Source organism: Corvus hawaiiensis, chromosome 5 (genome assembly GCF_020740725.1).
Source record: "Corvus hawaiiensis isolate bCorHaw1 chromosome 5, bCorHaw1.pri.cur, whole genome shotgun sequence".
Classification (NCBI taxonomy): Eukaryota; Metazoa; Chordata; class Aves; order Passeriformes; family Corvidae; genus Corvus; species Corvus hawaiiensis.
In genome coordinates this window covers 13,036,946-13,052,879 of record NC_063217.1, presented here as the reverse complement: position 1 = coordinate 13,052,879, position 15,934 = coordinate 13,036,946, and the positions used below count along the sequence as shown (strand labels likewise).

Here is a 15,934-nt window from a genome sequence, read left to right as displayed (position 1 = left end):
CACAAGCAACAGACAATTTGAGAAAAATTACTGCTTTGGAGAAAGGAAAGGTTTGCTTGGAAGGATATACCAGTGAATCAGAGTAGCTTAATTGGACAAAGCTATGTAATATAAGAAAAGTCAACATCTTTGCTGATATTACTGTGCTCAGTTCATCATCCATAGTTACTAACTCTCCCATCCCCTTCTTCAATTCACGTGAAGTCTGGAGAATAAACAATTTTTTTTTAATCCTGCACATTCCACCTCATTTTTGAAATTATATTGCTTTCCTTTATTATGTACTCTGCTTTAGTAACACTAAGACCAGACTGAATATCCTATTTCTTTCAATACTAAGCTAGGTTTTCTTTCCCACTAAAGAAAAATTGGTTTGGGTGAATTAAGTTTTTCTAGAAGTGCCAGGTTGCCAGGAGAACTGCACAAACTTGAACCCTGCCAATTCACCCAGCTGTAGGCCATTATATTCCATATTGCAGCTGCTCTCCTATGACTAGACCCAAACAAATACTGCCAGACGTGAAAAACTGCAAGTGCTGTGATCCAACTGGCATCTGTTGAATGAGGGTCCACAAATCTTAATTTCCACATTTTTTTCTGTAAAAAAACATTTTTACTGTGATATTTAACATAATGAACAAATGCACTTTCTCCCCAAATACAGATACTACAAACTGTTTTAGGAGAGGAGGCTGCTGTGAATATACCTTGTAAGCTAGAAAGAAGAGATAATACAGATGAGCATAGCTGCACTGAAGGTAAATGGCTGTTCTGACTTCTACAGCTGGGGAGAGTGCAGTACTTTGCATTACCAGGGGCATAAAAGCAAAAGTTGCTGTTAAAGGAAGGAAGTGCATCTCACAAACACAATGTCTTTGCTTCCCTCTCTGCTCCACCACACATGCAGAGCAGAAGTGCAGCCTGTACAAGCAGAATTCTTTCCCTGGGCAGCAGGACTTTGCCGCTGCACTTAGTTGCTCCAGGTTTGTCGTAGGGAGAAGCTGCTGCTACTAATGGGGAAGGTGGGGTAGCAATGGGAAGGTGACAGAGGTTTGTGATTCCACAGTGCAGTTGTGTGACTGCAGCTCAAGTAGACTTAAACAAGCAGACATTAACAAGCTGGGTAGCAGCAAGCCTCACGGTAGTCAGTAGTCAGCTCTGTGCTACAAGACCTATGTCCCCACTGGGTTTAGACCTTAGTCGTTTGTAGAACCAGCTAGTTTGGGTACTTCTGTAAACACTGCAAAGCTTGATGTTGCCTTTCTAGAAGCTCTGCACTTGCTGAAGCTTAACTGATAGTCATTTGCCTTGCAAATGAAGCAATTGAAAGATGATCTCAATGAAAAAGGTGATATTAAAATATAAGGAAGAGGTCACCATATGACTGAACAGGGAACCAGTGAATATTCTAGGAACAAAAGAAAAGATGTCACTAACCTATAAGTGCCACTCCCTTGTGGAAGAAGATCCTTACTTTGTTCTCACAGTGTTCTTCTAAGCCCTTATCAGATTTCTATGCCTTTTTCATGTTTTCATTTTTCACCTTTTAAACAGATTGTGTGTTCATCAAGATAGATTTATATAACCTTCTAGCACTAGGGAAGTCTGTGCTGCTACAGTACATCGAAGAATTATCCAAATTGGTGAATAAATATGTGAAAATTCAATGATCTGGAAGCTGTGTTTGCATAGAATAATTGAGTAGGTTTGTTTTGTGTACACATGAATAAATCAATTAAAATGATTTAACCAAGGTCAATGGAATCTGTTGATGCCTGAAGTGAATGAATGAGTTATATTTGCAGGATAGTGTAGGACTTTTCAGCCGCACTAGTGGATTAAAATAGTGTGCTGTAGGTGAATAGTCTGTGTCTAGACACAGGCTGGATAACTAATTTTTGAAATGCATGTTGAAGAATGGGGGTAAATTATTTGATTATCACAGTATGTCATAACTGAAGGAAAAACTGCAGAGCTAATTGAATGGCTCAGCCTAATATTTTCATGAACTGGGTCTGCAGAGTTATCCTGTATACAAGGGATTTTGTGCTGTAGTAACAGTTTTGTATTGGCTTGGGTAACACTTCAGTTACAAAGTTTTTACCATAATTTTCTTTTACATGGCAGCAATAACACACCAATAACACACCACCCACCCCACTCCCTGTCCCAATATATCCTGTTCTGTTCCTCATGAAAACATGAATTGCTATCTCAAGTCTCAAGTTCAGCATATCAGATAGTCACCAACCTTTAATCTTTCCTCTCTTCTTTTTTTTTTTTTTGTGAACTACCCATGTATTTCAGTAGGGAAAGATGAAGTGAAGAGGTTGGGGGATAATAGTTCATTATTGAGAAAACAGACATGCAGATTGCACAAAGGAAATCAATTAACAGCTAGGAATTACATAGTAAGTGGTAAGATAGGTCTTTTTCCTCTGCCTTTATTTCAAAACCGTAAAAACACAGTTTATTGTTATTTATAATTCCCCTTTGCTGATAGTAGTTCACCAGAATGTTATTTCATTTGACTTGACACAGGAATGAAATGCACAGGAATTTAGACTAGAAGCTATTAAGTCTTGAGTGTTATCAATGGGCAAGGCAATAGACATTTTATGAATGGGTAGACATAAATGTGAGTTAGAGGGAAAGTATTTGATTTTTTCCTACGTTAATAAAAGGGAGAAAAAATATTTTTGACAAGATAAAAAGTACAGATTCTTAGAGACTTACTCTTCCATTAATTTCCTTATGTAATTTTGTTAACATGAGATACAGTTAGGGGTGCTGGACTACATTTTTGGGTACCAAGAGCTGGCATCTTTTTAAGTGGAGTCACTCAGTTTGTCTCAGGTGGAAATCCCTATCAAGAGACCACCTCAAAGGGTGACTTTTGAAATTTTTGCTCTGTGACTTACCCCAAAAAGACAGCATCATCTGATGGATTAAATTTCTGAACTCCTGGCATGCAAGCTCATTCTAGTTCTGGGTTTGGGCACTGTTAGATTTGTTTTGGTCACTTCAGTCAAAGCTGATGCAAGATGTCTGATATGGGTAGCCTTCATTCTGAAGTTTTCCTCTTGCCTTACTGCATAAGAAAATGTATTTTACCACTATGTGGATTCACAATTTGTTAATAGTTAGATGTCATGAAGGACATAACCTCATCCAGAAAGGCACTTTTCTAAAAAGGGAGTACCAGAAGAGAAGATTGAAACTGCTGTCTGAATAAATCAAAGACCATTGAGGGGGCAAGACTGAAATTTTAATAAACCTCCATTTTAAATGCATGAAAATCAAGAAGTGGGGCTTTTTTATTAACTTATGCTAAGGATGACTTCAGTGTCCCTGTGTTGTATTGATGTTAGGATGCTTAAAAGCAGGTAATGTTTTCATTTTCCAACTGGCATTCCAGAATTCTTCACAGGGAAGAGAGAAGCGCATGCAATCAGCTTTTCCCCATTCAGAGTGAGTGTATCTTCTGAGTGTATGTGAAGTATCTTCTAGTGGCCAGTGGTGTGTGTGTCCAGTGTCCCAGAATTTTTGATGCATTTATGGGATGTATGATCTGAGTATTGAATCTCTGTCTTTAGTGAGATACAGCATGGGTTGGGAGATGAATCTCTTACCTCCTAACCAAGTGTCCTAGCCACTGAGCTTCTGGGGACATATGCAACAGTGTTCTACAGCTTTAATCAGATACTTTAATTCCTTTAACAAAATGTTCTATCACAAGTTAACAAATAGCTGTGCAGTTTCCTCATTGAGATAATATTTACTTTTCAGTGGCTGGCATGTAAATAAACTACAACCAGCCTTTCTAAATACATTTTCCTGCTTCACAATTTCACTATTCGCTCATCTATATGTAGGAGCCTTTTAATCATTTAGGTTTAAGGGGGAGAATTAATATTGTTCTTTGAGTGAAATCTGATAAACTATGTATTTCCCCTGTTTTTTGACAAAATTATGTATTTACTGCCTTGTTTAAAATTCAGATACACTCAGCATTTTAATCTAAGCCCATTTTATTTCCATGTATACCCCATGGTATTTCTTTATGCTTGATGTATTTCTCTGGGGATTTTTTGAAAAGCTTAGAGATTGACTGCCAGGTACTACAAACAGGTTCATTCAGTCCTGCAATCAGCTATTCTATTAATGGAATCAATTTGAATAAATTTCATTAAGTCAAAGCTCTAAAAACAAGAGATGACATATCAGGAAGCTTGTAAAAAAATATTTGTAGAGGCTCTAGTCCAAAAATAAGATCCTGGAAGCAGTACTGATTTTCCTTTTCTTTCCTGTGGAAAATAAGTTTTATAATACATAGTGTGCCATCCCTGCTCACAGACAGACTTTATTGCAGTTTGAAATCAAGTACATTCCTTGGAGTACAGATAGTTTTGAAATATTTTGTTAGCTTGAGTCTCTGGGTAGAATTCAATCACATCTGCAATCTTTCCTAAATGCAGACTTGGTATTTCCCCTACCAAATTTTAAAAGGCCATTCCACCACGTTTTTTTCAAGTGCTGCATTAAACAGCATGGCCACTGTATTGTCCCTGTGGTATGGCCTCTGGGTACAGCATGCTGTCCTGTTAGGTGTGGCATGCAAGGACTGCCTGGGCTCTGATGTCCATGTGATTTGGCCCATCACATTAATGAGATGATACAGGTAATTTAATTAATTACAGTAATTTTGTGGGAACAGGACCTAATCACATTTTTCTTCAGTAACTATGTCCCCACTGCGGTAGTGCCAAAGGTAAGTATGCAGTATCATTTGAAGATGCAAGGGGTACACGCAGAACAAAATGGCATTGACAACCAGGAACAAAATACCATATTTTTGTTCTGTGCAAAGTATTTTCTAGTAAATAATAACACAGAGCTGTGAGCATGCCAGGGGAATGCTATCAGTTCTACATCAAAATGTGTTCAAAAGGGATTTAGCTGCCATTGTTTAAGAATATAATTCCTTAACACTGTGCCTGAGATCTTTTGATACTGCAATAGAAATGCCACAGACTCCTCTAGACTGCTTCTGAACTATTTCAGACCCAGTAGAAATTCTTACATCACTGAACATGCAGTAAAGGCAGGAGAATTAACTTGTCCTGAAAGGCTGGTAAAGCTCAGAGGAGAGATGGTTTACAGAGATAGAGCCATTATTCTTTAAATGTTGTATGGCATATGTAGATTAGAAATACAGTATCTTTGAGTTTATGTTAAACCTGAGAACTTGGAGACTCGGATTTTAAAGTAACAGCAGAAGAGAGAATTCAGACAAACCATTTGGCATTGCTTTTGCCAAGCTAAGCCAGGCCCACAACTACACAGATGATTAGGATGGTATAAATCCTGCCTCTTGTAACAGGTGCTTATACCTATAATAATTAAGGAGTAGGGTAAATAATCCTTCAAACAGGATGTAAATGTTACCTTAATGATACTGTCATGTCCAGATTGTGAGCAATCACTAGAAATGGGAAAAGTTGTATCAGAAATAAGGTATTATGTTGGGTCTTTGACTATTAATTCTCATACTTACGCCCAGTACCCAGTTTCAAATAGCCATAGTCCAATTTGAAAGAATTCAGAATACTTTGAGATTAAAGAAAACCAGTGGGGGAGCTGGATTCTGAAAATCCTGCCTTCTTTAAACAGGTAAGAGTGGAAGGAGCTGAGACAGCTCATCTCAAAGGTGTCGTGAACACGTTTTGTAGTGTTGTGCCTCAGTTTTATCCATAAGAAGAGGTTACTGCAGGGAACTGTTAAGCTATTTATTGTTTGTGAAACAGCTAATTAATATGGTGATTAGCATCCTAGAGGGATCATAGGAGGAAAATAATAATTTAGTACTCAGTGCACAGCTTGTATATTTTACAATAAATGAGAAATATAAAATACTTATTAGAAATCAGTCAGTTCAAAGGATATTCATAAACCTAAACATGGAACAGCTAAAGGTGCTGTGGAAACATTACATGATCCCCAAATTTATTGTTATGGGGGCACAGAATTACATTTCACACTGAACCTACATTCTGGTCTTTATTTCTGAGTTCTTGTCTTTGCACTTTAACATCCTCTTTTGGTTTTTGTGGAGTTTTCTTTATTATTATTTTTTAGTATTTTCTGTTATATCCAGCAGTTGGAATGGGCTCTTACACAAGAGTACATTATAGCAGTGTATGTTGTCATCCCCCCCAAAAAAAAAGTTCACTAGAATTTTTCTTGTCTATGAGCTGCAGACAAACATATTTGACATCTAGATAAATATCCTCTGTTTCTACTGAGAGGTTCTAGATTTTGATCATCTAAGAAATTGTAATTAAAGCTGTATTTAAAAGAGGGCAGCAGCTAGAAGACCTGACTTGTTCCTGTAACAGGAATCCTTAAGAGTTTTGAAAATATTATCGGTATGTTAAAGAAAAGAAAGAAATATAAGTGTTTTCAAGAGGGTTAACACTGGTTTGCAATGACAGCAAGCCCAGCTAGGCAGTAAAGCTTTTTGGACTGGTAGGATCATGCAGAGCTCACACAAAAATAGCTCATCATCCTGCAGGAATACTGCAGTGTCCATGTGACTTTCCAGTGTGTTTTTGTTCCCTTTTCAGCTGGGAAAGCTAGCTGTCCCCACTCCTTCTCCCCAGGAATTACCTCAAATTGTACCAAGTTTGCCAACACAGCTCCTATCACCACTGTGTATTTGACAGTGAAACTAGAACAGAGTTTTTTAGATGGATGCCATCTGACTAAATCACCCCAACACTTCTTGTGACTGAAACAGCCTCAGCAATTAAAAACTGCTCATATGGGACTAGTTTCATTAAAACCATCCGAAGATGTTTGTTTTCCTAGGCTTGAAACTATTCTGCATCAGGATGAATTTGAATAATTCTGTTCTTCAGGCACTGAAGAGTGTCATCTTTTGAAGTACCAACTATTGACATGACCAATGTCACTTTTGTCATGCTGAAAGCCGTACTGTCCCTTTTAACTCTTCCTTCTTTCTTCATTCATTTCATATCAGCACCTGTGAAAATGTGCCTATGAGGTGGTGTGCTACATTGGATTGTTTCACAGCAACTTATAAAGTAGGGGTTTTTATAACATACCACCATAGCCAGTAAAACAGGATGTTCTTTTCTACTGCAGTCGCATGTGATCAACAGTTAGCTAGGTTCGGGGTCTCATGCACTCTTGCCATTGTTGCATTTTAAATGCCCTTTGTAGCTTGAACCAAAACATTAAAGCTGTTCCCTCAACAAAACCTGATCTTTTTAACTCAAGACTTCATGGCATTGGATTTTAGCTGTAGGAGTTGGTCACCAGCCCAGTGTATTCACCTGGTTCCCTCACTGGCATCATGGAACATGCAGTGAAACAGCTCCAAAGGGCCAGGGGTTCACTTTGTCATCTGTTTTTTTCTGTCCCTCTCTGTCCCTCTGTTAGGAGCTGTACTCTAAAGCTTCCCATGCTTTAGCAGAGTTGGTGATGGAGCTGTTTCTTCAGACCCTGCCTGTGGTGACGGGCCTCTCTGTAAGAGAATGTGAGCTTCTGAAAGAGGAATGGCAAGAGAATTTGGTCCCTCAGCTGGAGAAATGGGAGAACCACCGCCAGAGACACTGGAAGCTTTTCCAGGAACAGCTATTGCAAGAAAAAGAAGTAAGATTCATGTTATGTTTTGGGACCTCAGGGTCTGAAAATGGGATATGGAAAAAAATGATCAAGATACTTACATGTGGGGAGTGTTGTGTGTATAAATATATAGCCTGGTCCAGACACAGCTCCAGGCTCAGGAGGGGCAGTGTTACCTGCAGCATGGAGTGAATACATATGCTGTGCATGTAGGCTTGCATAGAGGAGTCAAGTAAGTACTGAGCATCTGTCCACAGTCTTTGACAGCTTTGTCAGCACATAAACACTTTTTGGCAAGGCTGCTGTCCGAAGTCCTCAACTCTTGAGCATCTACAGAAACAGTTCAAAAAAGCCTTCACCAGGTCTGTTTGGAGGGGGTACATATGAATACAGTTTACAGACAAGGAAGCCTTGCAATGATAAATATTTCTGGCTAATTTTTATGTATTAATACTATAAAATTTGAAACATATGACACCTACTTTTATAAACTTTCTCTACTCTGAGAAGGTGAAAAAACACACATCCAGCTTTCCTGCTCTGTTTGTGCCCACCACAGGGGACAGTGACACCAGAGGAGAAAAGCAACAAGAGTAAATGCAGAGGCAGATGTCTTTAGCATCAGCCTGGGACTCAAATGTACCTTCAGTTTATTCATGCCGTGCTGTGTCTCTGTTAACATTGCTTCTAACAGAGCTTAGTCAAAGAAAGACCTTCTCTATTCAAAGGTGTGTCCTTTCCTAAATGTTAAGTGTGTGCTGCAATGTATACAGTAATTGGAGCTTCTTAAATAAAAGGTTGGCAGATTTCTTTAACACTGGCAGAATCATATTTTCCCTTTCCCTCATTCTGCAAAGTGCCTAGATAATCCAGTATATTCTTAATGAGATACTGAGCAAGTCCGTAATTATTACAAACTGCGTTAAGTTTTAAGTTAAGGTGTTCAACTTTTTCACCCCTCGTATTTAGGATTCTACTGTAAAACACTGTGATTCAGGAAACTGTGGGCTTCCCAGTAAATCTGGCAGACTAGTTTGCTAGCCAGTGGGTTTAGAACACCCTTGGAAATACAAAAGTAAAATTTTAAATTTTTTTCTTTTTTTCTTCTATATCTTTCTTAAGCTAGAGTTAGCAACACACACCTCCCTGATCTTTTTATATTTCCTTAATGTAACTGACCTGTTTTGAAAAAAAATTCTGTTTTTCTGTTTTGGTGTCGCAGGGCTATCTAGAAAACTAAACTAAACTAAACTAAACTGTGCTTGGGACCAACCACTCATGCCCAGTGGGTCTACTCACATCCTTAGTTAACGGTGGGCATTTATATTTTCCAGGACTGCTGGCTGGCATTTAGTGTTTGATTTTGGCATACATGTACCTTCGGTAAATAATGAAACAATGTCTGACCTCAATTTTTTTTTTAAATTATTTTGCCCCTTTTTATCAAGGATTAGATTGAATACCTGCCTTGTCAAGTTTTAAACCTTGCTGTTCATTTTCACATTCAGCAAGGGTTCACAAATCACCTGTCCTTGTATCTGCATGGCCTGAGCAGCCTGGTCTGGTAGGTGAACTATGAGCACATTTCATAGTGCACAGAGCCCTAAGCACTGTGGTGGTATTTGCTGTTATAAAAAAACCACAGAGAAGCAGGAGGTTCTGGTGTGCAACTTGTGAATAATGTCATGTCAGAGTGCACATTAGGGCACCTCTGCTGTGGCCCTGCCACTTTCCCATTGAACCTCAGCCCTCATTCAGGGCCAGAGAGGATGCCTTTAACAAACAAGAGGCTCACCACAGAAGGGGACATCTCAAGTCTGACATTTTGATCCAGAAATGCTGTTTGTACATTCCTCTGTTGCTATCACTGGGCACACTGCTGAGTGGAGGAACCATACTCTGGGAGTTTTTCTCAAAGGGTTTAAAGGATTAGTTCATCTCCAGCACTCAGCTTCTAGGTAATAGCTCTTAGGGCAGCACTGTTTGATGGATTCATTGTATGTGAATTCAGGTGTTCTGGTCATGCCCAAGCATAGGTTGTTTAAATTAGAAAATTGACTTCCTGTCACTTTCAGTGTACCCTAGCATTTATAATGTAAAGCAGATGACTTCCTAGCTAAAAATAAATTTTAAAAATAAAACAATAAAGGGTTTGCTGACATAATTAACAGTAATTACTGAGTTATAGAGCTATAGAGGAATTAACTTAGCAATGACAGAGCTGTCCCATTGGTCTCTGACTCACTAGCACTGCAGTTGGGCTTTATTCAGTATAAAAATTTCCTGTATGGCAGGCAGAGCTGTCCTAAGGACAAGTGATTCTGCAGGATAAATTCCAAGAAGAGGTAAGAGTTTCTCTTAGTGAGAAATTCATCTTATGACTCCTCAAAAGAATATTCTGTGCAGGAGCCTAAGTACCTATTTTAACTTAATGCTTGTGGCTTTTTGGAAACGATTTGAACGAAACTGGAAAAAAATCTGCTTTATCTCCAAAGAGAGCATGCAGGGAGATAGCTAATCCACCAAAGCTAGGCTGGCAAATTTTCATGAGTCTGAAAAACATCACAACCCATTATACTATGTTCAAATGCAAAGTGCCTTTCTTGTCCCTTTTCTAGTATAAACACAGCAGCTTGAACATTTAAGCAGAAAGCTGACACTTGCATCCTACAAAAAGGAGCACTTAAGTTTCCACCGTAAGAAAAAGAGAGATTGGACGCTTGTGACAGGTGATTATGTCATTTGGGAGATCCCATAGATGTTAGAGTGCTGATGGTGACAAAAGATCCATAAATCAACAGTCATATTGACAGGCCTTTTAAATTGTCAGGCATTTTGCAGCAGGAGATATGTCTTTCATTTGCCTCATGATAAATGTGCTATGCTGAGAGTTACACAGTCACCTGCTTTATAAGCTTGGGAAGTCTTAACACCAGAAGACTTTTCACCAGGGTATTTAAGTGTGCTTTTTAAGATGGCTCTAAAAGACATTTTTTCTTTTTTACTTGAACCACCTTTTTTTTAGATGATCTTTCCTAGCATTTATACGAGTCTGGAATATGATGTCCTTTGGGGGAAAAGAATCACTTTTACAACTGAAAAGAAAAAAATAAGTTTCATATATAACTTTGCTTTATAGGCTTGAGGATATGAGTGAGGCAAATGGGAATAAATGACTAATGAAAATAAATTTTGAGAATTTTCCCACGTAGTCCCTAGCTCATGTTTTCTGTAGAGAGCAGTTTCAGGGAGCAGACTCCTGCACCAGGCTGAGACTCACTTGGCAGTCAGTGGGCATTGCACCCCATCTACCGGCTAGGATGGAGAAATCACTTTCCTTTCATTCCCTGAACAATCTGTGCTAAAGATGTCAAAACAGAAATGAGAGGCAAATTCCTCACCTTTATTGCCAGAGAGTAATACTTAACTTCAGCAGTGCTTCAGAAGATCTCGTAATGGACTTGTGACTAAAAAGCAAAATACTTGGAAGCTTACAGAATAAAAATGGGATGAGATTTCCATCCGTTCCCACATCATTGCTTGACACCCAGAAAGAACTAGCATCTGCTTACCAGTTTTGACATGGCATTTTATCACTTTCTCTGGTTTATTTTTTCATAGTGATTGGAATAACACTTTAAGAAGCCAGACATTCCTTAGAGCTTTACTCCCCATTTACCATACTTTTTTCACTGGTTTTACTGGTTGAATGCAGGAGTCAGAGAGCCTGAGCTCTGTTCCAGTCACTAAGTCTGTGCAGCAGCATGAGTTTGTCCCCTCCTTATGACCTGTCTTTGAGCAAAGTAAGGCTATTCCCAAGAACAGGAAAGCTTGGAGACATGCCTGGTGACTTGACCCAACATTGGAATATGCAAGCACACAGCCTGACCTTGCCACCTGGCCTGAAAAAGTAGTTGTCTCTGTTTTGCTGGTTTTCAACCACAAGCCAGCAGCCTCAACATTCCCAGAGAATCTTTGCTGTCGCATTTCTGCCTGCATGTGGGAGGTCTTCATGTATTATGAAGGTGGAAAATACCCAGCTCTGCCAGCCCATCCCAGTGAGCTGCCTAAGTGTTACTTCCAATACAACATACAATATTCTGTTTATTCCATCTGATCCTTTCCACCTTGATCATCTTCCTAATGGCCTTTTTGAGACAAAACATTGGTTTAGTATTTGGTCTAATTGTCAATCTTCCTTGTTTATCATCTCATCATAAATATGTAATAATCCCCCTCCTTTCCTCTTGTTCTCTTACTACTTACACGACTGAGGGACTTTTACTGTTCAGTTTAATAACAGTGTGCTGGAAGAATTTCTGCTGTATTATCAGTTTCCCACTGGTCTCAGGGAGGTGCAGAGACATTTTATAAATTCTGCATACAGATTACCTCAAATGCACTCTTAATGGAAAAGGTGACTCATTCTTTAGAAGAAACTCTTCACTACTACAGAACGAGGCTGTTTCTTCATAAACAGAAGTAAAGAACAATTGCAAGAAGCACTGTCCTTGTTACCACTGAGTGCCTTTTTGGATAGGATATACTGATAGCAAGTGAGGTGTTATATTTTGGGTTCTTGGCTGCAATATTATATCATTTACCATTCCAATTGTATTCAGATATCATCTCCTATCTTCTGTCTCTTGGGGATATATACCCTCATGCTGTTTGACTTGCCCTTCAAGAACAACTTCTCAGTAAATTCTCAGGAATCAGGTCTCCAAAAATGATGGAAGCCCACACCTGAACCACAGCCCATCTCTCATTGGAAATAAAAATATTTCTGGAAAGTAAAAGGTCATTTTCAGACTTTCTTTTAACTGCTGAAAGAGACATTAAAGTACACAATGTGATGGATCTACAAGGCATGTGCAGACAGGTGCACTAGAAGCCATATCCACAGAGCTGCTAAAGGGAAATGCTGATACAATTACTACTTCAAGCAAGTCTTTGCCATCTGTCATGATGATACCTGGAGATGTTATAGACCATAATTTAATGCTTGCAGCATGCAATCACAGAAGACACTGTGCTCAGCCATGCTCTGTGATTATCAGACTCACCTAGACTCAAATCAGTTGAGATTTGTCTACACAGGTACATCTGAGGCTCTTGCTGAGAGCAGCCTAGTGGGTCTCTGGTGCCATGCAGACTTTTGGGCTGTGCTTTTCATACCCAGCTGCACTCGTCCCATCTGTCACTTGTTGTTGACTGCCTGCCCATCCAATTCCGGCATCCTGCTCAGGAACATGTGTTTTGGTAAGGTTTTCTACATGGAGAGAGGTCAGTTAGATGTGTCACTGTGTATACTACAGAGAAGGCGCTAGCCATGAAAGAAATACATTTTCATTTTGAAGCCAAAGATGATGAGGTTTCTGAAGTTCTACACTTCCCGGGGGAGTTCATCCGGTGCTCACAGAGAAAGTCTCTCTCCTGCACAGATCACTGCTTCCCCAGGAAAAAACTCATATCCAGCAAGGAGGCCCAGTACCACTCCTAATTTCTAACACTAGCAATTGTGCAATTACACATTTGTGCTGCTTTTAGCACCAGATGGAAATTAAACTCCAAGTGAGCCACTCCCCTTCCCCTGCCTGTTGCAGTAAGGGAGTGGCAAAAGCAGAGACTATGGGTTGAAATAACAATTTACTGAAAGCACAAAGCCATGGAATAAGAAATGTACAATAATAACAGCAATGTTATAGCAGAGGTATACAAAAAGAGGTGTTTTACTCAGCAGAAAGGTGTTCACCACTGGGAAGAACAAAGCAGATGGCAGATACTTCCCATAGGTCACGCTCTGGCTTCCCCAGACAAAGGTAATACGGCGATCGTTCCCGCACACCGCCCACGTGGCCATTGGGAGCAAAGGCAGGATGACAAGGGAACTCCCACGGCTAACATTTCCCACCCCCCCCAGCGTGAAACAATGAAAGCCAGTGACAAATAAATGCCCTGAGTCAGGCTGTGCTGCTGCTCCGCTGGGCTCAGTTCTGCACAGGTGCCTGTACCGCTGTTTCTCCCGCCCCACTGCGCTGGAGGTGGTCCTGCAGGTCGTTGCCTCTTTTCCAACCATTCTGCCACCTCCTTTCAGCTCAGCTGGCCCAGGCTCAGCTCAGCTGTTGTCAGCAGGGCTCCCCTCAACTGGACTGGGGTTTGACCCTACCAGTCCTTTCCCCGTGGCAGCTGCTATGATGCCTTGAGAAGCCTCCTAAAAACAGACATTAGACAGGAGTAAGGGAATAAAGGTAGGTATTTATTTGAAAGGCCTTCAAAGGTACCCCCTGGGGAGCCAGAGGCTACAGCCAAGATGGACCCCAAGATTGAAAACAGGTCACGAGTTCTTCACACTTTTATAGGTTTGGTTTATTTGCATATCAGGGTTAATTCTCTAATTAAAGCTTCAGTTTAATGATGTAATTCCCCTCATCTTGCCTCCCTTTAGAGGCTTTTTGGTTTATACTTTTTGGGCCTAGGATGGTCTGAGTGTCCTTGGAGGGCAGGCTTGGAGAGGCTTTGTTTTTGTTATGTCTACCTAGCACGAGAGTGCAGAAATTTACAGGCTACAAGAAGCTTCAGAGTTACACACTAGGCAGTTCAGGATTTGAAAAATATGAAAGTTAAAACCTAAGGCATCATCTACACCAGGGCTGTCGGTTCAGCACTGCTGTTGATGAGCGTTGCTGCCACTGTCCTTCCAGCACGGGGAAGCAGGGGTGCCAGCAGGGGCTGGATCTGCAGGGGTAATGTGACACCTTCATGCTGGAGAGGGAGAGGCAAAATAGTGCCCACTTCTGGCAGAGTGTTCATTTTCACCCCAAAACCACTCCCACAGGTGTGATGTGGGTGGTGTAGAATAACAACTTGGATGTGCCCACACCATGCTAAGCTTCACCCCCTCCTGCAACTAGGACGACATCTAATCCTTTGGTGGACATACTGATCTAGCGAAACCGACCTGTCTGAAATAATTGAAAATTTAGTCCCTTGTGTTCTGAATGATGCTGGAACACAAAGTGATACTGTCAGACACCCTGGCTATTATATTTAATTTAGGGCTCTGGATACATCAGCAGGCAACCTGCTTTTATTCAGCTGTCAGTAGCCTAAAATATACTCTTCATCTTGCAGTAAGAGTTTGAGCCTTGCAAATACTTCAGCTTGTGACTTACAATTCCTTAAATTCTGGCAATGTACTAAACAAAATCTTAAGTCCATATCTCCAGAAGTTTACAGTCTAATGGCAAATCCATCAAAACTCATTTAAAGATTAAATTCTTTGATCTAAATATCATGCTGAAGGAGCTGTGAACTTGCAGTCCATGTACTTACCTGTTCATGTAATCTCCATTTTCAACTATTAGCATTGTGTACTATGGCAAAAGTGTGATGGAAGGTGATATCTTTATTTTATTCGTTGAAGATAAAAGCTACATTCTTTACTAGTGAAAAGAAAAAAACAAACAAAAAGCCTACTGCAACCTGCTGATAAGAGTTGATGCAGTATTTTGTGCCATATTGTTATTTTTTTCTTGTTCATCTGTTGCTGAAATCAAAAAACCTGTAGGAGACACAGCTCAGGGCTGATCCAAACCAGTGCAAAGCTTTTCAGTGAGTTTTGTTTAAGATTTTGATAATTGAAAAAAATATTCCTAAGTAGAATAATTTTAATTCCGCATGAGTTTGTTTTTGAAAGCAGAGGATGATTTTTTTAGCAAAATAAACCCTTGTTTCTTAATGCAGTGACTGACTGAAATCGGAGTTTCTTATAATTCTTTTCCCTGCTTTTAGCTCTGGATAACAGAATATGCTCTGTCTGCTGTGATGCAAAAGCACCTGTCTGAGAAACAAGAGAAGATAATTCAAGGTGTCGTAAGCAGATTAGGATGCCTCAGTGATGAGTAAGCACAGTTTCATCAATGACCAGCGGGGTAAAACTTCACTGTTGCATGCCCAGATAAAAACTTGAGTACATTAAATTGTGGAAAGTAGTGCTGAAGGATTATTAGCACCTTCAGACAGAAAGGCAATTGCTCTAGTTTTTTGTTTGAGTATCAAAAGCAGATTTAAAAAGAATAGACATATCGTGACTCCTGGAAAGCAGAAAAAATTGTCTTATGCGATTTTTCGCTGGTGTGCTTTATTTACTGTGTTTGTGAGTGGTTTCTAGTCTTGAACCACCCTCTCTCTGCACTCCCTATGTCACAATGGAGTTGCATTTTCTGCAAAATAAAATATTCACTCCAGCAGCTTATCAATGGTTAACTTTTATATCTGTTTT

The 15,934-nt window shown here is 39.8% G+C and overlaps 1 protein-coding gene across 6 annotated transcripts in view; it reads left to right on the top strand.

Annotated features, from left to right (window-relative positions):
* The window catches only part of EVC (EvC ciliary complex subunit 1), a 50,509-nt gene that overhangs the window by 23,250 nt on the left and 11,325 nt on the right, over positions 1 to 15,934 (top strand). For all 6 annotated transcript variants that reach the window (XR_007203550.1, XR_007203549.1, XM_048303276.1 and 3 more), the window contains 2 exons: positions 7,465 to 7,677; positions 15,445 to 15,554. Coding sequence is in view for 4 of the 6 variants with exons in the window: in XM_048303276.1 (XP_048159233.1) it covers positions 7,465 to 7,677; positions 15,445 to 15,554 (323 nt within the window). In the remaining 2 variants the exon portion in view is untranslated. The remainder of the gene's footprint in view (positions 1 to 7,464; positions 7,678 to 15,444; positions 15,555 to 15,934) is intronic.